This window comes from Colletotrichum jinshuiense, chromosome 10, assembly GCF_051148585.1.
Source record: "Colletotrichum jinshuiense chromosome 10, complete sequence".
NCBI lineage: Eukaryota > Fungi > Ascomycota > Sordariomycetes > Glomerellales > Glomerellaceae > Colletotrichum > Colletotrichum jinshuiense.
In genome coordinates this window covers 965,577-989,311 of record NC_139303.1, presented here as the reverse complement: position 1 = coordinate 989,311, position 23,735 = coordinate 965,577, and the positions used below count along the sequence as shown (strand labels likewise).

General features: G+C 55.9%; 10 protein-coding genes across 10 annotated transcripts; 5 read left to right on the top strand and 5 right to left on the bottom strand.

The window, feature by feature from the left end:
* Positions 1 to 510: 510 nt before the first annotated feature.
* EsH8_X_000249 (beta-lactamase superfamily domain-containing protein) lies at positions 511 to 1,869 on the top strand (the record flags this gene model as incomplete). The annotated part of the gene is made up of 2 exons (XM_083274337.1): positions 511 to 791; positions 879 to 1,869. The coding sequence occupies 2 exons, from the start codon at positions 511 to 513 to the stop codon at positions 1,867 to 1,869; spliced, it is 1,272 nt and encodes a 423-aa protein (XP_083119729.1).
* Positions 1,870 to 2,618: 749 nt separating this feature from the next.
* On the bottom strand, positions 2,619 to 3,654 carry EsH8_X_000248 (VIT1/CCC1 transporter family protein; the record flags this gene model as incomplete). The annotated part of the gene is made up of 2 exons (XM_083274336.1): positions 2,619 to 3,165; positions 3,227 to 3,654. 2 exons carry the CDS (start codon positions 3,652 to 3,654, stop codon positions 2,619 to 2,621), a joined length of 975 nt encoding a protein of 324 aa, XP_083119728.1.
* A 2,563-nt stretch (positions 3,655 to 6,217) lies between these two features.
* Positions 6,218 to 6,445, top strand: EsH8_X_000247 (uncharacterized protein; the record flags this gene model as incomplete). The annotated part of the gene is made up of 1 exon (XM_083274335.1): positions 6,218 to 6,445. One exon carries the CDS (start codon positions 6,218 to 6,220, stop codon positions 6,443 to 6,445), a length of 228 nt encoding a protein of 75 aa, XP_083119727.1.
* A 158-nt stretch (positions 6,446 to 6,603) lies between these two features.
* EsH8_X_000246 (glycoside hydrolase) lies at positions 6,604 to 8,316 on the bottom strand (the record flags this gene model as incomplete). Its single annotated transcript, XM_083274334.1, has 4 exons — positions 6,604 to 7,178; positions 7,233 to 7,814; positions 7,870 to 8,042; positions 8,096 to 8,316. The coding sequence occupies 4 exons, from the start codon at positions 8,314 to 8,316 to the stop codon at positions 6,604 to 6,606; spliced, it is 1,551 nt and encodes a 516-aa protein (XP_083119726.1).
* A 1,724-nt stretch (positions 8,317 to 10,040) lies between these two features.
* On the bottom strand, positions 10,041 to 11,340 carry EsH8_X_000245 (DNA repair protein RAD10 domain-containing protein; the record flags this gene model as incomplete). Its single annotated transcript, XM_083274333.1, has 2 exons — positions 10,041 to 10,896; positions 10,964 to 11,340. 2 exons carry the CDS (start codon positions 11,338 to 11,340, stop codon positions 10,041 to 10,043), a joined length of 1,233 nt encoding a protein of 410 aa, XP_083119725.1.
* A 581-nt stretch (positions 11,341 to 11,921) lies between these two features.
* On the bottom strand, positions 11,922 to 13,166 carry EsH8_X_000244 (uncharacterized protein; the record flags this gene model as incomplete). The annotated part of the gene is made up of 1 exon (XM_083274332.1): positions 11,922 to 13,166. The coding sequence occupies one exon, from the start codon at positions 13,164 to 13,166 to the stop codon at positions 11,922 to 11,924; it is 1,245 nt and encodes a 414-aa protein (XP_083119724.1).
* A 2,202-nt stretch (positions 13,167 to 15,368) lies between these two features.
* EsH8_X_000243 (uncharacterized protein) lies at positions 15,369 to 16,337 on the top strand (the record flags this gene model as incomplete). Its single annotated transcript, XM_083274331.1, has 1 exon — positions 15,369 to 16,337. The coding sequence occupies one exon, from the start codon at positions 15,369 to 15,371 to the stop codon at positions 16,335 to 16,337; it is 969 nt and encodes a 322-aa protein (XP_083119723.1).
* A 1,557-nt stretch (positions 16,338 to 17,894) lies between these two features.
* On the top strand, positions 17,895 to 19,315 carry EsH8_X_000242 (enolase C-terminal domain-like protein; the record flags this gene model as incomplete). Its single annotated transcript, XM_083274330.1, has 2 exons — positions 17,895 to 18,053; positions 18,119 to 19,315. The coding sequence occupies 2 exons, from the start codon at positions 17,895 to 17,897 to the stop codon at positions 19,313 to 19,315; spliced, it is 1,356 nt and encodes a 451-aa protein (XP_083119722.1).
* A 1,080-nt stretch (positions 19,316 to 20,395) lies between these two features.
* EsH8_X_000241 (S-adenosyl-L-methionine-dependent methyltransferase) lies at positions 20,396 to 22,255 on the top strand (the record flags this gene model as incomplete). Its single annotated transcript, XM_083274329.1, has 3 exons — positions 20,396 to 21,423; positions 21,492 to 21,795; positions 21,851 to 22,255. 3 exons carry the CDS (start codon positions 20,396 to 20,398, stop codon positions 22,253 to 22,255), a joined length of 1,737 nt encoding a protein of 578 aa, XP_083119721.1.
* Positions 22,256 to 22,613: 358 nt separating this feature from the next.
* EsH8_X_000240 (pyridoxamine 5'-phosphate oxidase family protein) lies at positions 22,614 to 23,490 on the bottom strand (the record flags this gene model as incomplete). The annotated part of the gene is made up of 2 exons (XM_083274328.1): positions 22,614 to 23,365; positions 23,424 to 23,490. The coding sequence occupies 2 exons, from the start codon at positions 23,488 to 23,490 to the stop codon at positions 22,614 to 22,616; spliced, it is 819 nt and encodes a 272-aa protein (XP_083119720.1).
* Positions 23,491 to 23,735: the final 245 nt, after the last annotated feature.

The following is a 23,735-nucleotide window of genomic DNA, read 5'->3' as shown; positions in this document are numbered from 1 at the left end:
CGGAGAGGATCGGAGAATGGGCAATTCCAGAGCCCCGTTTGCCCTGGGAAGCTAGGGGCCAGCCCGCCCGGTGGGCCTGGACCTATGACATCCTATGTCCGATAGGTCCATTAAAAAGTATTGCAAACTTACATGCATATTTTATGGTGACGCGCAGATACATTCGAAGCAGTTGACTGACACCTTGCCCGTGCCATTGGTTGTTTACAAATGCAGGTCAGCAATTGACTGATAAGTCACCATATCCCAAACCACAAACAAAAACACACACACACACATACACACCACCACGCACACGTGTACGTACGGCTTGCAGCCTCTCGGGATCGGGCTCCTACTCCGCCACTAAACCCGAAGGGAACGCGTCTCGTCCAGTCCATTCCCGGCCGGCCTGCGCGGGCTGCCTGCCTGCTACCTTTGTCCTCTCCCGTCTTTCCCCTCAGACCACGTTGAGCTGTGTATATATCTTCTCGCCCCTCCGACCGCTCCGGCCGGGGCCCATCAAGAGCAATGTCCAAGTTCAGACAATTCTTCCGTACCTTCTTCCAACAACCACCCGTACGTCCCGGTGCTAGAAAAGCTTCAGCCACACCGGCCTCAGTCCTCGCCCTTTCAATGGCTTCGTACTCGACCACTGTCACCAAGATCCCGGACCTGGGCCCCGCGCCCGAGGATGCCTCTTCGAAGCCGCACCACATCAAGAAGCACGGCAACACCGTCGGCTTCAAGAATGTGCATCCTTCCTTTGGCTCCGGTGTTAACTTCGGCTCCATGATCAGACATGTTATCTGGTACGTATTGCACCTAAAACCGCCTTTTGGTCCCGCCTCGTCGGGTTGTCCAGCACCCAGCAACCACTAACAAGAACGCGATGCCAGGCCGACAGTCACGGGTAACCTCAAGTACCCTGACACCACGCCGCCAACGGTGAAAGTCATCGAGCCGAACTTCCTGCCGACCCGCACCGCCTCCGACAAGCTGCGCGCAACATGGCTCGGCCACGCCTGCTACTACGTCGAGTTCCCCTCGGGCCTGCGCGTGCTCTTCGACCCCGTCTTCGAGGACCGCTGCTCGCCCTTCTCCTTCATGGGTCCCAAGCGCTACACCCCCAAGCCCTGCAACCTCGCCGACATCCCCTTCGTCGACGCCGTCTTCATCAGCCACAGCCACTACGACCACCTGTCCCACGAGTCCGTTCTCACCATCCAGAAGCACAACCCCAAGGCCCACTTTTTCGTCGGCCTAGGCCTGGAGTCGTGGTTCAAGCAGGCCGGCCTGAAGAACGTGACGGAGCTTGACTGGTGGGAGGACGCCGAGATCTCCCTGACCGTTGACAAGGGCGTCGGCGAAGCCCCCGAGACCATGACCGCCCAGGTTTCCTGCCTTCCCTGCCAGCACACCTCTGCGCGCACGCCGTTCGACAAGGACACGACCCTGTGGGCTTCGTGGGGTGTCAAGTCGGCGGGGAAGTCGGTCTGGTTCGGAGGCGACACCGGGTACCGCGCCGTGCCCTGGACCCCGCTCGACGTCGACGACTACGGCCCGAAATACGCCCACCTGCCCATGTGCCCGCAGTTCAAGCAGATCGGCGACTTGCGCGGACCCTTCGACCTCGGCCTGATTCCCATTGGCGCGTACTACCCCCGCGTCGCATTCTCGGGCATGCACGCCAACCCCTTTGACTCGGTCGAGATCTTCCAGGACACCAAGTGCGACCGGGCCATGGGCATCCACTGGGGAACGTGGGCGCTGACCATGGAGGAGGTTCTCGAGCCGCCCAAGCTGCTCCAGGAGGCCATGAGGCGCAAAGGCCTGCCCCCAACCGGCGTCTTTGACGTGTGCGAAATTGGCGAGAGTCGAGAATTCTAAGGGCGACAACGTGTTGCAGGGATGTACTAATACTGTATCTTGTTGATGTTCTTTTTCCGGCATTGCGAATAGGCGTCTTGAGGCAAAATCGCCCCTTTTTTTTTTTTTTTTTTTGTGGTTTGGGACAAGGGGACGGTCTATTCGTATTCATATACCACAGACATACTATTGGTGTTTAAGCACCTCCGCCCGAATGAGAGCTGATATTACTCGTGCCCTGTCAGCTCAACAACCTCTTTGGTTGTACTTATTACGTGATGTGCCACCTGATCCCTTCCCAAACTCAGTGGCCGAAGGTGGGAGGGAATAAGAGATTGTAAGAGTGTAAAGTTCCATGTTGGTCTACACTAAGGGAGCAGATAGAGTGGTATTCTGTGGCATTCCTCCCAAGACATCCGTTCCGACACCACATCCCCGTGGGGGTCTTTGGACTCTTCTAACGCCAAAGCCGGCCTGCAACCGCCGGCCGCGATGAGGTTTACCGCCCCATTCCCACCTGTAACCCAGCCCGACCCAAAGGGGTCCCTCGCAACGCCAAACAATGCAAACATGGGAGAATCCTTCCATCCTTTTCCCGGCCGATGTTTCTGAATTTTGGTTTTCCACTTCCGTGTGCCTTCCCGCACACATCCAGACATAGAGAATAGTAAAAGCTGTATCGAGACAAAAAAGGAGAGAAAGGGGGGTAAGAGAAATACAAAAAAGAAAAGAAGAAAAAAAAGTGAATAGGAAAGAAAATGAGTGGGGTATTAGAATATCTTGCTCGCCAACGCCGACACATCATCCGATTGCGCCAGCTGATCAAACGCCTTCACCAGTCCCATGGCCGCGCCGGCCGCAGCCCCGCCGACGACAACCATCTCCAGGCCGCCGACGACGGCTTGCCTCACGCACCTCACGCCCTGCCAGCCCGAGACGATGCATGTCTTGACGTAGCCAAAGGCAAACAAGGCAACGGCCATGACGGCGACGGAGATGTAGAGCGCGAGGTAGACGTCCTCGGAGGGGACGAAGAAGTAGGGGAACAGCGGCACGAGGCCGCCCAAGAGGTAGCCGGCGGCGATGGTTAGGGCGGAGACGAAGGCGCGGTTGGAGGCAGGCTCCTGCTCGCAGTGGTGGAATTGCATCAGGAAGTCGATGAGGCGGGGCGAGGTCGAGAGGTGGTCCGTCACCTCCTCGAGGGTGTGTTTGGGCAGGTCGTAGGGCTCAAGCACCTCCCAGACCTGGGCGCGGGCGAGGGACGGGTCTTCTTGGGTGAGGCGGGTGCACTCGGTACGTGTTTCCTTGTACGAGGCGCTGAGATTATCAAGTCAGTAAATGGCCTTGTGACAAGAGGAGGAGGGGGGGGGGGACTTACGCCTCGCTCTTGGCTCCGAGGTAACCTCCAAGGCCCATTGAGATGGCACCAGCAATCAGCTCAGCCATGCCGCCAAAGATGACAACCTTTGTCTGTCCCAGGGCGGAGAGGCCGGCTGTGAGAGCAAAAGGTACCGTCAAGCCGTCCGACAGGCCAATGGTGGCATCGGAAATCATGCGGGCGTCGAGGCGGAAGCGGCGAGCGTCGCTCTCCGATACGGTGGACGAAGTGGACGTCGACATCTCCGAGGTGGCCGTCGCCATGGTCGCTGTTGACGCTGACCGCGCTCCCAGCAATGGCTGCCTCTCGAGGTCGGCGTCGACGATGGTCTCGTCAGACATTGTGCTCCCTGCGCGCTCGTTGGAGGCCTTGCGAGTGGAAGGCTGCGTCCGTCCGAAGAGGAGGTTTTTTAACGTGACGAGGCCCATTGTGATGTGATTGTTTGCCGGTCGACGATCCTCTTTTATGTCTTTGCCGTTGTCTCTCACTCTCTTTCGCGTATATGAGATGAGGTTGATGGAATACTTTGCTTTCTCAGACCGGAGAGTCCTAATAGATCCCTTGCCTGGCCGAAGAAAGGTGGTTTCGTGGCTCCTGTAGTACGAGACTTATGGCGCTTTTCTTTCCCGCCGAGGTGACACAGAGATGGCGCCAGAGAGATCGAATCTGGGGTAATAAGACAGATGTTTGTTTGTTTATCTCCTCGTCCGGTTCTTTCTTGGTTGGTTGGTTGGGAGGGGTGGTTCACGAGGGAAAGGAAGCAGGTTGTGATATGGGCGATGGGGAGTACCAGTTGCATTCAACACATTCCTCAGGGAGAGCAATGCTTCGTCACTTTAAATTCCACAAGCTTCTGTCTCTCTTAGATATAAAAAAGGGACTACCAGAGAACCTGGGCAACAAGCACGAAACTTACAAGGCCCCAGAAGGCGGCGGTCCAGAGACGGGCGCCGTAGCTCTCACTGAGACCCATGGTCTGGGTCCAGTTCCTCGCCCCCTGCAAGGCATGGCTCAGCATGCGGCCCTGTGCGGCCCTTCGGACGAGTAATCAGCATTGCCCGCCCCCTGATTGGCCCGTCTCGGTGTTAAGCAGGACTTGCAAACGTTTCGATTGGCTCGGGAATGCCCCTCCAGCTTCCCACTGGTCCCAGCTCGGGGGTAAAGAAGTTCTTGGGGGCGTTGCACGCCCACTCTGCTTTACACTTTGCGCAGGGTTATGCCGGGCTACTCCTCCAGGGCACGGTGAGAGAGCACGAAGGTTTCCACCGACTTTCCTCTTTTGGGTCCATCAAGGGCCCGGCTCTCGCCAGTGATTGGCCCGCGGCCACTATCCGACTCGCCGGGGGATGACGGTCAGTCACCCGGGGCGCGTACTACATAGTATGCATCTCCCACCGTGGTCAAGCCAGCGGGGGAGGAAAATTGCCGATTTTTCCTGGAATGGATATAAGAAAAGAACATGCAGTGAGAGGGAAAAAAAATATAGTGAGAAGAGTCGCTAATGTCGGCGTACTGGGTGGTCAGTCACCTTGATGACCTATGCTGCTAAGCTCCGCTCGGGGCTCGGCGCGGTCAGTCGATATGCTGCGTCTCTTACTGGTTCGTTTGGGTCCGTCACAGAGATATCCCCGACCTGGCTCAGTCAGTCAGGTCAATGTGCCTGCAAGGGTCGGACCTGGTTGAACAAAGAAATCAAAGTCACCCGACAGGAAGCAAGCAAGCACGTCGCTGAATACGCAACGGAGAAAACACAGGACGCGGGGCCCCCCGTTAACGCCGTACTCCGTTGCTTCCGAGGCCACCCAGTATCGAAAGCCTTCAGCCGTCAGTCAGTCGGATCAGTCAGGTAAGTCAGGGTCCCGACCTGCCTTTGGGGGGTGCAATGGTCTCACCCAGGAATGACGTTGCCCCCGAGAAGGAAAACACTGGCATGACGCAACATCTGTTCCTGATCCTGAGCTCCGCAGCCTGGACATCTGATGGTGCCGCTTTTCCTTCGATGCACGTCGTTTTTTGAGGCTGGTGGGGATGTCTTTGGTCCAATGCCTATGGCCACGCAACAAGAATTCTCTCCGAGACCATATGGTGAAATCCGATTGCGTTTTGCGCCGAGCTTCCCTATGGAACTTTCGACCGGCGGCTGCGGCAGCGTCTTGCTACTTCGCTGCTCTAACCCTCCCTTCCTTCGTATTGCCAGCGTTGCGCGCGCGCACCCCTCCCCACGCACGTTCGTCACCCTGCTTGAAAGCTCGACAGGCTAAGCATCGCAACACCTTGGCTGAGGCTACGCTCTGACTTTCTGCCACTGGGGAAACAGAGGTCAACAGGGACCAGGGGCTCCTTTGCATCAAAGTTTAACCTGACCCCAGGAACGGTTTCTGTGTTTTATCTAAAGGGTACGGTATAGATAAGCGTTGGCGGGAACTCTGTCTCCCTTTCAACTTTCTCGTCCACTTCCCGTGCCCATACAATGGGGTTTCAAAGGCGCCCTGGAAATACTAAAAGCTCGTTGAGAGCAGATTGATACAAATCCGATGGCTGAGAAATTCCAATCAGATGCGGCCCAGCTGGCCCGGTGAACGTGACCCCTGCCCCCGTAATTTGAACCAAAAGAGAAGAGTCGTTCACACCTCCACCCGTTGCGCCCCCACGACCGGGGTCGGCTCGAACAGGATCGGACCCGAACTTCGCCGGTGCGGTGAATTGGGTACATTGCGGAGTTACAGAGTTGGTGGTCTCGGTGAAAAATAAAGAAGAAGGGAGAAACCCCATTCGCCACATTTACAGTGGTGCCTGGAATCACCTTGCTGCCTGTATAAGGTGGACCCTCGCCACTGAGAATTGGTCCCCTTTAAATACCTATTTCGTCGTCACCAGCCTCAACCTCCAGCCACCTCTCGTCACAAACTCAACGAACCCCTCGTTTGCTTATTCCAACCTATACTCGGCCTTTTCATCTGTACCCTAACATACCTCAATAACGTTGACAACATGGGCCTCCCTATCAAGCTCGGTGTCCCCAACGTCCCTGAAGACGAACCTACTCAAAGCCAGACTCCCCTGCCTGCCCAAGGCCAGCAAACGGGACAGGCCACGGGAGCCGGCGTGAACACGGGAGCCGGCACGACGCGCCCCAAAACGGAAGCCGAGCTCGAGGCTGACCGGCTTTACGAGGAAGCAATGGAGGAGGAATACGCCAAGAGAGATGGCGGCTCATAAATGGACACATCTATGACCACATCAGCGTGCTCTTGCCCACTCCAAATAATAGTAATGATGTTCTATTCATAACGGATGTCCCTGCGGGCTACCAATATTACATTCCCCTCAATGACTATATACCTTCTGCGTGCCATCCTCCAGCTCCAACACCAACACTATACGATCCGGACGGGATGCGCCTCCGTGTTGAACACCCACTTGTTGTCGGCCACGTCCACCTGGATCTTGGCATCCGTGGCCTGGATCAAGTAGCTGTACTTAAGCACCTCGGCGAACCAGAAGCTCTCTTGGAAGTCGTCACGCGTGCCTCCCGTAGGATCGTTGACGTCGGTAATGGACGAGAAGCCGCTGCCGGCGCTGCAGGTTTTGTTAATGGCCAGGAAAGCATCCCAGGCCCAGTCCTGGTACTTGGCGTCGCCCGTCGCACGGTATGCGTAGTAGTAGCTTTCAATGACCTCAGGCCGAAGAACGTATCCCGCCCCACCCTCTCTGATCCAGAAACCGGCCCGGCTGTAGAATTCCGCCTGGTCGGCGGGCGGGTCGGGGTTCAATGTCTTGTTGCCGGGCGCCCGGTCATCTTGCCAGCGGAATATTTCTGGCCCGATTGCAGTCGCCGTCTGCTTGTACGTCTCGCGGCAGGCCTCGGTGAGCTTGATGCCGAAATCTACGTACTTCTGCTGCTTGAGAACAAGGCCTCCCAGAATGAAGTTTCCGCCGTCAAAGCACGCAACTTAGTGTTCTGGTCAGTACTTGATGCAATACCAGGAGTGTAGAGACGGCTTACGGTGAGTGCTTATGAACCTCAGGGTACGGTTGTTATACGCAGCCAGGAAGGTCAGGTCAGGTCGTGTCGTCGGGGTTGAAGCGAGGAACTCGATTGATGAGTCGGCGGCTGCGATCCAGCGGTCCTTATAGAGAGAGAATCGATTTTGGTCGTACAGCCACATCTTGATGAGGTATTCGTAGAAGCTGTCGGTTCCGCCGTTCCAGCCACCCGAGCGATCTGCAAAGGTACCGTTCGCGATGAAGACATCCGTGCCCAACAGGCCCGGGAACACCTCCTCGTTGGGCTTGAGCAAGAAGTTCTGGCCCTTCTGCGACAAGTCGCCGTATTGCTTATCTCCTGTCAGGTCGCTCAGGCGAGTCCACTCGAGCACCAGAGTTCCAATGGTAGCGATGCCATTGGTCTCGGAGCCATTCTTCCGCGGCTTCGGGTCGTAGACGACAATGTTATCCGGCACACCGGTGGGTGTATCAAAGGCGACTTTGAGGTTGTCCGCGAGCTTCTTCGCCTGGGTTAGCAGCGAATCTACGCCCGCTTGGTTGGTTGCGACGTCTTTGAGTGGCCCCTTTAATAAATCGTATCCTATTTGGCACCGTCAGCATTCACAGAAGCCACGTCGAAAGGAAACTGGTCTCACCCGACACCAAGCCGCCCAAGTACCGGATGGTCGTCTCAAACAAGGAGACCTCGGTGGTTGTCACGTCAAAGTTGATCTTGGGCACGAAGTCAAGAATCTGGCCGACAATGTCCTTGTTCTCCATGATGATGGCGGTGCTCAAGGCATCCACAGCGCTGGCACCCCATCCATTTCTGACTGATCGTTAGCGGTTCCTCTATGGCGTCGAAAAGACGGTTAGCCTCACCGGTCATTCTCAAATGAGTTTGAGACGGGCTTCAACGTGTCGTTGGGGAACGCAAACTTGCGATAGCCATCCCAGGAGCGCTGGAATGCCTCCTTCACGGCGCTGGCTCTTTCAGGGTGGTTCGTGTATTGGGGAGCAGCGGCCGGCAGCGGAACTTGATCAGATGCCACCGCCTGGGTGAGAAGCCCTGCCACAGCTACTGCATGTCCTAGTAAATGCATTTCTTTCACGGACGCAAAGGCGTTGAAGGGGGTGGTCCTGGGGGCAAGGTGGTAAACGGATTGCGGGTCGGACGAACGATGGCATGCGGCAACACGATGCAGCCGAATATATATATCTGTATTCGCCGATTGCACTGCAGGGGAGAACAAAGTATGTAAATACGGAAATGTACAGTCGGGTTGGGATCATGCAACCCCAAATAATCGGTTGACTATCGGCACCCACCACAGCATGAGATGGGTAAACTTTGTTTCTCGTCTCGAGTGGGAGACTTTGCGTTCGCCCCTGCCCTTGTCTCATGGTTTGGACGTCCCCAGCGCCCCTGCTTCTCCTTCTTCTTCCATGTCTGCAACAGCTTCTGCTTCTTGTTTTACGGTGCAGATGCTGCTTGCCGCTGGCGTCTTTCTCGTTCATCTCCGGCTCCTCCATTCAGTTACGCCATTCGTTATACCACCCTAATTTCCTCGAGACATGACGGCGCAGGTAGCGCCGGATGAACATACGACACTCACATTCGAACGGGACTGCACTTCTGTAGGGCTGCAATGTAACCAACGACATAATAGCCATCACGCGGGCCGAGTCCGCTGGTTGCCGTCATGACTAGCAACAACACGCGCAGGGCAGATCCTGCCGAGTTCGTCGCTCGTCTTGAACTGGGAAAGTCACCAGGCACGGACGTTCCTTGTGAATCAAGCACGTGCGTAGCACTTCTCGGGGCGAACACCTTAACCAGTGCTACCCAAAGCTCAATGCAGTGTTGCGTTGCATATGGGAGAAGAAAAAAAATGCAGAAGGGTTGAAATGCCCGAGTCTCCGAGAGTCAGCGATCACCATCCACCTTCCGCATGCAGTAGCTATTCGCTACGGCGGGCTCTAACCCATGGCCTTGGAGTTGCAATTGACTGCAGCCTCCTATCTTGGCACGGGCGAGTTCGAGTACTGCTGCGTACTGTGGTAGGCCGGTGGCCGCTGTGTCCGGTGTAATTTAGCCGTTAGGAGACGGAGCTGCTTGCGATTGGGTCCTGGAGGCTCTGCATGCCCGGTTCCGAGGCACTGCTTCGCAGCTCATGTAAGATGAAAGGGTGGTGTTGCAATAGTCGCTCGCAAGCAGTCGAGATATTGTACACCGGACTGCAAACTAGGACTGAGGGGGCGTCGAGACTAAAACTCGACGATTCGTCCAGTGTCAACCACTTGACTCGGTCAGAAGGGTGGCATTGAGAGACACAAACGCGTGCGTGACGATCATCATCTCCAACTCTTGAGTCCGGTACCTGCGGAGGTGTCTTGGCCCCGCATTGCGCGAACACAATGGAACGTCAGGCATCCCCCACCATCTCCGTTGAAACGTTGGAGATGGCATGGGATGGTCCAAATCCGCATCCGAGCCGACCTGCTTCTGCCATGGTTCTCCATCTCCCGGCTGGGTGATTCATCTGATAAATATTGCCTCTAGGCTAAGAACCATCTTGACAGGGTGAAGGTTACCTTTGCCGTTCCCCTTTGTCAGCGTTGTGTTTACTCCATCAAACTATGCCGAGTCATAGGCTTTCCTACTTTCGAGGCACAGCATACTTTCCGCGATACTCAAGAGATTGCTCAACACGCGGAGCCAACTTGAGGAACACTTTGCTGAAGTATATTGAGCTTCGGCACAATTATTTTCAAGAGTGAGGGGCGCTATGTTCCTGGAGCTGTGGGATGCCGTCCAGAGAACGATTCAGCCCTGCTTTCGTAGCTTCGCGAGTGCGGCAGCAACTCCATCGGGAAGCGCGCCGCCCTTGGCTGCTTCATTGCCAGATTGTTTCGTCTGAGTCTGTGCTCCTGGTTGTGTCTGAGCAGTGCGCTTCGATTCCTCAATGGCAGCAGCAATCATTGCCTCTTCGTCGTCCTCTTCCAGATCCGGGCTGCCCGTTTCCACCTGTGTCGGCCTCTTCCCCTGGTTGACCGTCTGTCTGTCTTTTTCTGGTGCATCTCGCGACGACTGTCGTGTGGACTCCATCTCCCGCAGAGGGACCCTGCTGAGAGGCACAGCTTGATCCAATCTGGATGCTTGTGCCGGTCTTCCGTCTTCGGCGCCTTCCAATCGATCGAGCTGTCGTTTGGCAGATTTCTTGGCTCGAAAGGGCTCCTCGACTGCACGAACCCATTTGTTAACCTTGACAGCTCCCCACCCGGCAATGATGCCAATCTGTTCGGGATCCGCGTTGATGGCGTTCTTCAAGCTGCCGAAGTTGCTGACAAGTGCGACAGCGTCTGATTTGTTGACGCTCCTGGGAACGGTGACGAACTCGACAAGTTTTTCGGCATAAGTCGACGCTTGCTGGCCACGAATGGCATTGAAGTTGGCGTGTTCGTAGGACTTGTAAAGCTCGAGGTAGCGCGCGGCCTCGGCAGCCGACCAGCAGAGAACAATTGTGACATTGTTTATCAGTGACGTCTTGGTTAGCTCGCGCAAAACCTCCTCGTGGTTCGGAATGTCAACCATGACCAGCAAGATGCGCAGGCTGTATTTTCCCTGCAAGTTTCGTATTCTCGTGTAAATGTACTCGGTATGAAGGCGGTGGTATTTCAAACTGTACGCATGCATATTGTTAGCAAGTTATCGATGCAGAGCCGAGCCGTTGGGAAGAGCGGATCAACCTCAAGAATAATGCGCAAGTTGTCAAGCCAAGACCGTAGTCAGCCACTATGTCGCTGTACTCCCACGGCATCGACTTCAAAGATGCAATCACTGGGTTGCCTCTCTGGCGAGGCGACACGAGAATGGCAGATCCTGATCCTCGCTGAGGCAGGACCTGCGGCGTTGGCTGAACGACTCTGCCATTGGCATTGGATGTCGAGTTAGCCGGAGGCGCTCTGTCTAGCCGCTGTGGCGTCGGTTGCTGTATCTTTTGGGGAGTTGGCTGTTGGACACGAGGACGAGGTGGTTGAGGTTGAGCTTGGGGGCGTGAAGGAGCCGGATCTGATGAAGCGAGAGCTGCTAGAAAGTCTTCGTCGACGCCGAAATCGTCGTCCATGTTGGACAGCCGAACTGCACCCGTAGAGCCGTAGGAAGGATTGGGTGATGATAGGTGGCGGCTACTATGTTGCAGAGTCAGACCAAGGTGCAAGGTCAGAGAAGTCTTTGATTGCGATGAAGATGTGAGATGAAGCGAGTTTACACGCAGCGCGAGCCGTACGCGTTAATGGTTAATGGGAGCTCTGAGCCAACAGTGGAGAGGATATCCGTCATGCTTGATTGATCAGCCCCAACGCGCGGGGCTAAATGGTTCACAGCGGCCGATGCCCTTGTACCTGCCCCTCTGTCCGCCACAGGGTATAGCAGTGGGGGAACGAACAGCTCGCCACGGCGAAAACGACGACAAGTTGCGGGGAGGGGTCCGACAGCTAGTTGTATTGGCAGAATTAATTTTCAAGATAACCATCAGCGCATGAGAAATTCATAGAAATTTTGAGTATGTCATCAAGTTAAATATGAGTGCCCGCAGGATGGGACTGCCACCAGCATTTCTGCTTCAGGGTCTATATACTATTACAAGTCCAACTCCGTCCAAACGCCTTCACCAGTGTCCCATGGGTATCAAGGTAGGTGTTTCTATCAGTCCAAATCCTCAGCCTGCAGGTCTGTTACATCGTAATGGCTTCCGTAAGATTGCGCGTCGCTGGTCATTCTGTCGTGTATGGAGTTCAGCGCGCTCAGCCACGTGTCGAACATGGGCTCTAGACTCTGCACTTGTTCGTTCTGCAATCCCATCTCCAGGACCTGGTCCCTCAATCTCTCGTAGGCCTCGATCATGACCCAGATCTGAAGAGACGATATGTCCGTTCCCATACTTTGCGACCCGTCCAACATGGTTGTCGATAGTTCGCGAGTGAGGAGATCCGTGGCGATTTGCAAGCTCAGGTTATGGTTTCGCGGGTGGGATTCCCGATTGCGCTGCAATCGAGCGCGATTTCGGGGTGGCGGCGGCGGCGGCAGCGGTGATTGTGGCGATCGAGGTTCTGACATGAAGGACAGGGGCTTGAAGTATATTGCCTCTTCATCGAAGGCAACCAGAGTACCATCGTCAGATGTGGGTGAGTGCGCCGAGGCAATACGTCGGGGTGCCGGCTGGTACACATCTGGCCGCAACTCCGCGGGTGTCTCTCCGTCACTATATCGTGATAGAACGAGGGACGATCGGTTGAGTGAAGGCTGCCTTGATGGCAACGGATCGGATCGGGTATCGGTGCATATTGAGCTAGTGTCTTGCGTCTTGAGAAGAGCTTGATATTGATCGACGATCAGGTCTACACTGGATACCTTATCTGCAGTGTTTGCAGCTCTTCCGCAGGTTGGGCTCTCGAGCTGACCGATGGTGTATATGGGGGTCTTTGCTCGACGCCTCATGCTGGATACTGTGCTTATTGAAGAAGTCGAAGTCGGCGAGCTGAACGAGCTATCGAGAGAGGGTCTTGATGTTGGGGTGCTGACGGCGAGATGAGAGAACTCTGGGATGAGTGCCGGGGCAGGTGTGTCGACTGATACTCTGGGTTTATCAGGCGCATCTTGCACGGCATTGCTTTCCCCCACATATTCTTGCCATTTGGCATCGCTCAGGTCTGGCGACAGGCGCAAGGAAGGTTGGCCGACGGTTCCGGCTTGTTGGGCAACTATTGCCACCCCCGTATTAAGTTTGTTTGAGGATCCAGACGGTTCGATGGGGGCGGCACGTCGGATGGACGGGATTCTGTGCTTGGGGAAGGCCTTTTGTAGCTTCTTTCGTAGTCGCTGGGGTGGTTCTGATGGCTTATTCGAATTGGAAACCGGGAGTGCCAGTGCAGGTCCCCGTGAGTGATCCATTTGGTTTTTCTTTTCTTCTTTTTTGTTGATGCCAGGTGGTAAACAAAATATTTAATAGCAAAACGTCTTGAGTCGAAGGAAGCCGTATGCAGTATGTATGACAGTGGAGATGCTTGGTTGCCTCGCGTACGGGCAGCGAGGGGTTTATCCAGGGCTTGGGAATATCATATATGGGTTGGTTGAGGTTTACAGTCAGAATACATGACTCTCTTGCTGATGGACAAATGACGTCTATTGATGGAGACTGAGGTTGCAAAGATGGCCTGTTCCATGCACATGTTGGTATATGGGTGTGAAGGGCCAGCAGGAAGGAGGGAGGCATGGAGGATATACTGTGTACTCTACGGGGGAGGAGGGCAAAGCAAAGCAGCCCCAAAGTATCCGCGCGTACGGATGGTATGGCAGGATATGCATGTACAATGATGGAGTCGTGGGGACCTCCAGGAGCCAAAGCTCAAAACAGGATTTGCCTGGCGCTGCTGCGATTGGAAGATGGCAAAAGAGTGGGAGCATGTTGCTGGGATGAGGTAGATAGGGTAGGCAGGGTAGGTATCCGTAGGGTAGGGTAGGGTAGGGTCCGATGTACGGTAATTATTGGCAACTTGCCTTACGGCGAAGTCAGGCTGCCAGACAAGGCAGGGCAGGGTAAGCTAAGCTGAGCGTAATGTGAGGTAGACAGCGCATCATGGGTGGCTCGACTGCAAGCAGAATGAATGCGCAAGGTGTACTGTACTATGTAAGTAGATACTAATTAGGTCAGGCATGGACTCGTATGCTTGCAGAGAGGCGAAGGCTGCACTCCACCCCGCCCGCCTCTCTCTGCTGGCTTGGTGTCGGCGGTCGACGATGTGGTCTGGAAGCATGGGTGGGACGACAAGAAGACGAAGAGAGCACCCTTGTACTCACGTCATCGTATTCCACTTGGAGATGTGACGCGGGGACGGTCGAGGCTCAGACCTGTCAAGGATGCAGCCTGGCAGTTGGGGAGGGGGGGTCGGTCGCCATGGATGGCCCCAATTACATGGCAGTATACGTACATGGGTCGGGTCGCAGCTGGTCTACGAATACCTACCCTACGCCATATGGGCCCAGGTTCGGTTGCAAGTTGGTGCTAGATGAGCGGTGGTAGGTGAGCGGCGTTCATTCATCTGCGCACAGGGTGCATGAATACCATCTTCGATGAGTGGGATGGGGAGGATGGCCCAAGGAACTACCGGTACTGCTGCTCAAACTGTTTGCATATTGTCCGCTTGTCTCTTGAGCTTGCGGGTGTTGCTGTTGATAGGGGGTAACAACATGGAAAATCTGAGACAAAGGCAGAAAAAAAGAAAGAAAAATCGAAGAGGGATCTATCTGATGGAGGAAAAAGAGACAAGATGGAAGGACAAAGAGGCAAAGTTGCAATGATATTCCCGGTTCCATGCGAAGATCCGAGCGGCGGGCGAGGCCGCTGGCTTCACTTTGGGGCATGATTGCCACTTGGTACTTGATATTCATCGCTTCAATATAGCTCCCCTGGTGATCTTTCAGCGGCATTTATCGTTGTTTGTGGTGGACCCAATGGGGCTGTAGGGGGGGGCTGGACTGCCACGAGCCTCCCCGGAATCAGAGCCACAGGATGAGCTCGCTAGGAATCTCGGAACGGACTCGATTGGCTGATGTCATCAAGACCCCTCGTCTAGGATGTTCTCAACCTCTTGTTTTCCGCCACCACCATCTCGACATTTCATTCCCGGTGACAGCCTTCATCAACAAAACTGAACTCAATCGCCACCGCCACCAGCCAATCATAAGGCAAGGTATCCCCCCGCATCACATCGCCCCTTAGTGCACTCTAGGTAGGTAGTCTTCACTTCGTTGTGCTGCCCGTTCATGACTCGTGAATCTTGGGCTCAACTTCTCGCATTGCATTGCCTTTTCTCCCCTTCTCTGCCTTTCTGGTTCTGGCCCAGGTCTTCGATAAGCAGGTCATCGTCCCGGCATGCTAGCTCCAATAACGACACCTAAAGTCGCATATCCCCTCCTCGTCGTCAAGCTTTCCTGGCCAGGGTTTCGGGACCTGGGGAGCCACCCGCCTGTACCTATTCCCGCTTCGCCTCGCCGCTTGCCTCGCCCCTCGCATTGTTTATGCTAGCTCTTGTTCAATAGTCACTGGGTGGTCGCGGACATTCAGCCCAGCCAGCTCGTCTTGTCTCATAAACCATGCATGAATTTACCCTTTTCCCCGATTTACCTCTGGAGATCCAAGACAAGGTTTGGGAGGCTGCCGTTCCCCCGCCCGCTCCAACGGCATTCCATGCCCGACTGGTTCGTCAGGCAATGGGGCGCGCCGAGGACGGCTCCATTGACAGCTACAATGTCAAGGATAGAGTTCTTCTGTACCGCCTTCCAACCACTGGCCACCCCGATCTTACAGATCGCGACTGCGTCATGGCTACCCTGGACAGCATGCTTGTTGCCTGTTGCCGCTCTTCTGTAGTGGCAAGCCGTGCATACAAGTCCATCAGGCCACCCCACCCCTTTCTTCTCCGCGGTCAAGGCTCGTTCGATTCTGGCCATATCGAGGTCGACGCTGCCTGCGATCTCATCATCCTTGGCACTGGATGGCAATGGCCGTGCCGGCTGATCAGCACTAGCAGTGTGTTTCGCCTTCAGGTGCCGACGCCGTTACGATATTTGGCCCTCGCCTGGCCCGGTCCGAATCGGGACGGCGTTTCGGATGGCCGAAGTGCTTTCTACTACTCGGATGCCCTCAACGGCCTCCTCGTGTTATGGGGCTCCCGCGCACTCCGCGCTCTATACGTCGTCGTGGATCCGGCCCATTTGCGAGAGGCCGAGAAACCGTGGCCTGCGCCGGCCGACCGCCGTTGGAGCGTACCCTCCGAACACGATATGATATTGGAGGGTTACTTGGCATCATACGACACTGATTCAGCCAGCCCAACGGTCTTGTTCCAGAGTGAAGGCCGCCAGTATTATGAGGTCTCGGCTGAACAAGTAGCTCGATCGGGCGGTCTCGGTGAAGTCGTCGAGCTGCTTGAATCCGCCCGCAGACGGCTTCTCCCGTCTGGTCACGGTGCGCACTCTCAGGACCAAGAACATTTGCTCCACGTGACGGAGAGCGAACCGGCGAAGTGTAGGTGCAGGATCATATCATGGCGACAAGTTTAACAAAGAAGAAGTCCAATGTGGATATCTTTAAGAGCCCTCAACCTATTTGCTTATCCTGTCTTGTGCAATGAGCTATCGTCCTCTAGTTCATGAGTCCAAGGAGATATACATTGGACGCTGTCCAGCACCACGGCGCGAAACCCCATGCCCTGATTTCTTCTACAAACATGTTATAGCGAAGTCCCCGGTACTACTGCTGCATACAAGAATGCATCCGCGGAATGACTAATTCGCCAGTCAGCTGGTCATTACGCATCGGTTTGATAGGTCTAGGGCTGTCAAGTTTAATCGCGTTCAAATCTCAAAATCATGGCCTCTATTCGGTTTTTCGACCCCATCACTCTGTTGAGGGTCGCTTCTCTCGCGAAGACCTCCTTCCTCGTCTGGTTCCTCTCTGTCGCTCATTGCTTCCTCGTTCCATGGGCCATGCACCCCGTCAGAACCATCGTTCAGGATGCGACTAAGGGTTACAGCTCGGAAACTCCCGGCGAAGCGGCTAAGTGTTCACGAGGTTTGCCCCTTGTCAGTTCACTTACACAGGCGAGAATGATTCTTAACGGCGACTCTCGGTGCTGGCAGAGCCGTCTGAGTGCAAAGTATGGGATCTCAGGGGAGAGTTAGAATCCGAACACAAGGGTGATTGATGAGTGAGGTACCCTCGAAGCATTCATTGCCCACAGGGTGGGCTTGGGGCACGACCGGATACTAATCTGGCCCACTAAGTGCATCGGGCAGCCTTCCAGAAGCCGCATGAAGACGGAATAATCTGCTAGATGAGCATGCCGCTACCTACATATCCGTGGGCTCAAGGAATTTTTCCGGCTCATCATCCGCCAATGTTACCATGTCACCTCGCCATGCACATGCACAGAAAACACACCCTACCAAGGCCACGGGAAGCCGTCCCAAGCTGTTCCGACTAGTCTCCCGGCAGTTTGGCATGCGCATGCTAGAAGAAGTAGTCTGCCATCATGGCTCCCACGGCCATCCTGTGCATCAAAGAACGATGCCAAGCCCAGCCGCATCAACTCCGAATGCCGGGGAAAGAAGCTCGTTCTTCGTCCCGCCCGCCCCCTCCCCCCACACACCGTCAACCCCAAGTCTTGTCTGGCGGAGTGGATACCGAGCAAGAGGGCGCTAAACAAGACGCGGAGGAATTCATCCATCAATCAGAGGCGCCCAAATGAGAGGGTCCGAAGCCGGCTCGGCCAGGCGCCCCTCCGGAGCTGGCACGCGGCCTTTGAGCCGGGTTGTTTCCTGCTGCCATGCCCCACCAAAAGGACCCTCTCCGTTGCATGCCCCTCCCCCTCTTCCTGCTGCCCCTCCGACCCAACTCCAGACTCGGGGTAAAGTAAATTGTGTCGCGGCCATGGCTGGTCTGGCCGTTTGCAAGGTGGGGGAAAAGTATCGTCAGAGACTATAAAGGCCTCAGTCTTTCCATTGCTGTCTTGTCTCGCTGTCTCGTTCTTTGTCTCTCTCCACCGTCCTCGATTCCTACCAAGAGTCCGTTTCTTGTTCCTTTGACTTGTTGGCTTCGGTTCTTACTCAATCGCCATCATGAGCACCGAAATTACCATCACGGGGTGGCAGACGCGCGATGTGCGCTTCCCCACCTCGCTGGACAAGACTGGCTCTGATGCCATGAACGCCGCCGGCGACTACTCTGCCGCCTACTGCATTCTCCAGACAGACTCCGAACATGCTGGTCATGGCATGGTATGATCCCGCCCCTACACATCCACCTGATGCCGTACAATTGCTCACACATATTGCTCTTACAGACCTTCACCATCGGCCGAGGAAACGACATTGTCTGCAAAGCCATCGACTACCTTGTCGAGAGAATCAAGGGCAAGAAGCTGTCAGACCTCGTCTCAAACTGGGGCAAGACCTGGAGATACCTCGTCGGCGACAGCCAGCTGAGATGGATTGGCCCTGAGAAGGGTGTCATCCACCTGGCCCTCGGCGCCGTCGTCAACGCCATCTGGGATCTCTGGGCCAAGGTCCTCGGCAAGCCCGTGTGGCGCATTGTCGCTGACATGACCCCCGAGGAGTTTGTCAGCTGCATTGACTTCCGTTACATCACCGACGCCATCACCCCCGAGGAGGCCATCCAGCTCCTCAAGGAGTCGGAGCCGACCAAGGCTCAGCGCGTCAAGGATGCCGAGAACAGCCGTGCCGTTCCGGCTTACACCACCAGTGCCGGCTGGCTTGGCTATGGCGAGGACAAGATGAAGGGTCTGCTGCAGGAGACCCTCGGCAAGGGATACCGTCACTTCAAGCTCAAGGTCGGCAGCAATGTTGACCAGGACAAGAAGCGTCTGAGCATTGCCCGTGAGGTCATTGGTTACGACAGCGGCAACATCCTCATGGTCGACGCCAACCAGGTCTGGTCTGTCCCCGAAGCCATCGAGTACATGAAGCAGCTCAAGGAGTTCAAGCCCTGGTTCATCGAGGAGCCCACCTCCCCCGATGACATTCTTGGCCACAAGGCCATCCGCGAGGCCCTCAAGCCTTACGGCATTGGCGTCGCCACCGGCGAGATGTGCCAGAACCGTGTCATCTTCAAGCAGCTGCTCATGTCTGGCGCCATCGACATCTGCCAGATCGACGCCTGCCGTATGGGCGGTGTCAACGAGGTCCTCGCCGTCCTGCTGATGGCCAAGAAGTACAACGTCCCCATCGTGCCCCACTCCGGTGGTGTCGGTCTCCCCGAGTACACCCAGCACCTGAGCACCATCGACTATGTTGTCGTCAGCGGCAAGCTCTCCGTGCTGGAGTACGTTGACCACCTGCACGAGCACTTCCTCAACCCCTCCGTCATCAAGGACGGATACTACCAGACCCCGACGGAGCCCGGCTACAGTGTCGAGATGAAGGCGGACAGCATGGACAAGTTCAGCTACCCCGGCCAGCCCGGCGTCAGCTGGTGGACCAGCGACGAGGCCAAGCCTATTCTCGAGGGAGAGAAGATCTAAAAGATCAAAAGACATTGCGCGCGCACTCGTGTTATGATTTCAAGGGGTCAAGCAAGTTATAGATGCTTGTCCGCAGGGCAACGATGGCATCCTGTATGGCTGGCAGTCGCCGGCCATCCTTTGTAACGGACCAACGGTATGGGAATAAACGGGGTCTGGCCAGGAAAGGTCAGTCCGCAGGGCAACGATGGCATCCTGCATAGCCAAGGGCACGGCTATCCTCATGCATGGGTAAGGCGAATGCATTACTTGGGCAAAGATCTGGGGGGTTTGGTCAAGAGAACCATTCCGCAGGGAAACGATGGCATCCTGTATGGCGCAGCAATGTTCTGTGACCATCCCAAGCGTTTTGATTTTCCGTTGGTTTTATTCTAGTTTGCGATCAAAAAGGGGGTTTGGCTACAGGAGCCATTCCGCAAGGCAACGATGGCATCTTGTATAGAATGGGCATATTTGCTCTCTCTCTATCCCGTCATGATAACGAAATAATGAGAATGGGCATTTGCTCCAACAATGTTCTTGATTGAAGCCGTGAAAATGATTGTGATGGTGGAGGCTTTGGCCAAAATAGGTAAGTAAGATTGGATTGGGTACCGCGAACCACGAGCAAAACTGTGGTTGCACCGCCACACCCGGCCCAGCCACGTCCAAGCTCGCGCCACACGGTGCGTGCCCCAAATTTACCAGCAGTGATTGAAGGATGGGCTGAGGAGACGTTTCAAAACGCAGCAAAGGAGCAACAGAAAACCCCTTCTGCCCACAGCGCTGTCGCATCGCAAAACACGGCCTGGGCTGTTTTGGAGTCTAAGCTCGAGTACCTCAAGACAACGAGAGCTTCAACAGCAGGCTGTTGGATGCCAGATATGCAAATTTAGCCGTCTTTTTACTGACTGATTCACCTTTCTGTATCCATCCTTGCCATTGGCTCCCGAGCTTCGCAGAGCTCGCTCCCGGACGCTCATCCTCCACCTCCTAATTCATATCTGCCTGTACACTCACTCAGCAGCATACGCATATTCACACTCATTGGTTACACTTCCCCCTCAAGTCTTGCCCGGCGTCAACAACCACCAGGACAAGATGCCTCCCAAATCCAAGGCTAAAGTCGAAGACGTCCCCGAGGCCTTCACGCCCGAGAGGTTCGAGAAGGAGTTGAAGAGTCTGGCGGCCAAGGCCAAGAGCAACACCAAGGGCAGGTTCTTCAAGGAACAGGCCTCGACATATCTCAACTCGTCCATCCTGCTCACCCTCGCGGCCATCTACAGCAATGTCTCCCAGCTGGCGCTCTCGCCCGTTTACGGCTCCATCCCGTCGTCGACATACCACGCAAAGCTCGTCATGGTCGCCTGCTTTTTTGGCTGGGCTGGCAACATGTTCCTGAACCGCTCGCTGCCTTTCAACCCGGCCAAGTTGCTGCCTGTTTTTGCCTTCTGGGTTCCGGCGATCCAGTTCTTCCTGTATCGGGCGAGCGCCACCCTCACAGCCCACTGGGGTCCCTTGGTATTGGAAGCCGTCACGTTGTTTCCCTTGATCTTGGTCTCGGTGAGCTGTGTGGCGACCAGCTTGGAGAAGGCGGATCTCTCTAAGCTGCCAAAGTTTCTTGCTGATGCCGGCCCCGGTCTTGGATCATGGGGGTTCTTCAAGTTCATGGAGAGGCTGTCGGGAGACTACCTGCAGGCGTACATTGGCCAGTCATTCTTCCAGACGAGGATTGGCCTCGAGGCGCTGCTGGCTGCCTCGTACTCCATATACGCGCCGTCCAAGCTGCTGTTGTTTGCCATCCCGGCCGTCCTGCACACGGCTGTGCTGAACACCCACGCCATGACCCCCCTGGCGGCTGCTTCGCTCAACAGCACCTTGCTGGCCGACGACTGGTTCTTGTTGGACCGCAAGGAGTCCCTCACCGGATACGTGTCTGTGCTGGAGAGTATCAAGGATGGCTACCGCGTAATGAGATGCGACCACTCTCTTCTTGGTGGTGAGTGGGTTAAGCACAAGGGGCCGCGAGTTGCGGAGCCCATCTACGGCGTATTCGTCATGCTGGAGGCTGTCCGCCTTGTCAAGACGGCAAAGGCCGTGCCCGACAGTGAGGCCAAGGCCCTTAACATGTGAGTTTGGAAACCCCTCCCGCGCATTCAAGTGCGTCTCGAGAGCACTCAACTAACTGCGGATTAAGCGGTCTTGGTATCGGCACTACCCCGGCGGCGCTGATTGCACACGGCGTTGACACAACCATTGTTGAGATCGACCCTGTGGTGCACGAGTTTGCCTCCAAGCACTTCCAGCTGCCGTCAAACCACACCCCGGTCATCGCGGACGCTGTGAGCTACACAGCCAGGCTTGTTGATGATCCCGAGGCTAGGTTCGACTACATTGTCCACGACGTATTCACCGGAGGCGCTGAGCCCGTCCCTCTCTTCACCCTCGAGTTCCTGCAAGGGCTGAACTCGCTCCTCAAGCCCGATGGCGCCATCGCCATTGTAAGTTGTTCCACGAACCTCCCTCCTTTCCCAAACTGTAACTCACAAAACATAGAACTACGCCGGGGACTTCCTGCACCCATCCCCCAAGATTGTTGTGGACACCATCAAGCAGGTCTTCCCCTCGTGCCGCATCTTCCGCGAGTCGGAGCACCCTTCCAAGAAGAAGATCGAGGAGGAAGGTCAGGACTTCACCAACATGGTCATCTTCTGCAAGAAGACCAGCGGCAAGCTCAAGTTCAGACCACCTGTCGACGACGACTTCCTGGGGAGCCGGACACGCCGCGCGTACCTGATGCCCTACCACGAGGTCCTCGACAAGCACTTCCTGCAGGGTGATTTCGGCATCCTAACGAACAACGACACCGAGAAGCTCACCAAGTGGCACCAGAAGAGTGCCATGGGCCACTGGGAGGTCATGCGTATCGTCATGCCTGACAAGATCTGGGAGTTGTGGTAATCGTGCTGATGGGGGGCGCACTGGTGACTCTTGAGTATGGACCGGTGCGGGAAAGAAGAAGAAGAAAAACCCACAATTCCATCTGGGGTCGAGACTACACTCTGTATATACTCCAATATCTGTAATCCTACTGTGAATAATCGCTACTTCGTAAAGGGGTGTAAACCAAGCCATGCCCGTGCAGAAGACCTATTGCTCGAGGCACAGCGCCACCTCGCTGTCCTTGGGTCTGCTTCTCATTGCTCCGAGCTACCCATGGACCAAGGTCGTGTCCCATTTGTGTCCCCACGTTACACATAGTTCGATGTGCTTCAAGATTCCCCGCCACGCCTCGTCCCCGGCATCCTTCTTCCTTCGCTCAATCTTCCGCCTCACTCTTCTTCGGCACGGCCTTGGTCGCCGCCTCGACGGCCAGCTCCCGCGCGTACCCGTTCGAATCCTCAACAAACCGCTTCAGGTACTGCGGAACGCCTCCCACGGCGTTATACGGTCCGGCGACGGGCTCCCCCAGCGTCTGGTACACCGGCACGACTCCCGTCCACACGTCACCCACGACGTCGGCGTTCTCCTTGTCGTGCTTCTCGTCAGCCGGCGGGCCGGACCTGATCTTGGCGCTCCCCGTCGCGATCCTGACCTTCAGGACGCTCGTGGACGACATCTCGGCCTTGTTGGGCGGCACGCGGCTGTTGGCCCAGCGGTTGGGCACGACGCCGTTGGTGATGAGCTCCATGGCGTACAGCCGCTCGTCGACGTCTTCGACGACGGTGGCGTGGCCGAAGAGCACGGCCGAGCGGTAGTTGTAGCTGTGTGAGTTGGGGGTCAGGGCTAGGACGAGGCCGTCGAGGTGAGACGCCGCCACGCAGACGGGGAGGCCCTCTGGACCGGCGGCGGCGGAGGGCTCACGCGTGGTGTTCATGATGCGGGAGGAGACGTAGCCGTGCAGGTAAAGGTCGAGGACATCGCCTTCGTCAGCGGACGGGCGGTCAAAGGAGCCCATCTGCCCCAGCATGGGGAGGATCGTGGGGAAGGGGGAGTTGGGGGCGTTGAAGGAGACATGGAGGATCGGGCTGGTGTTTATGATGGTGTGGATGGTGCGGAGAGCGTAGGACGCTTTTCGGGAGAGGTTAGCTGGGTGTCTGCTGGGCTGATGGATGGGCGACATTCTTACCCCGGGGGCTGTACCGCTTGACGGTGCCGTATGGCTCCTTGGGGTACTCGAGCTCGGTGCGAGGCATAGTGGCGATGTCACGGGAAACACGGGGGAGATGAAGGCTTTGTTTGACTTGTTTGGGTTTCTTTTTGGGCGATTGCCTTCCTTCTTTGCTTCTTGGCAGATGGCAGGCTTCCTTTATACGTTGGTGGCTCTAGTGCCAACACTCAATATCAGGGCGGTGATGTGATGGGAATGGATACGCCGATCACGCCCATCGCGCCGCGCAGTTTACTCATTGGAGGACCGAGCCGGGAGAGATTGCCGGCT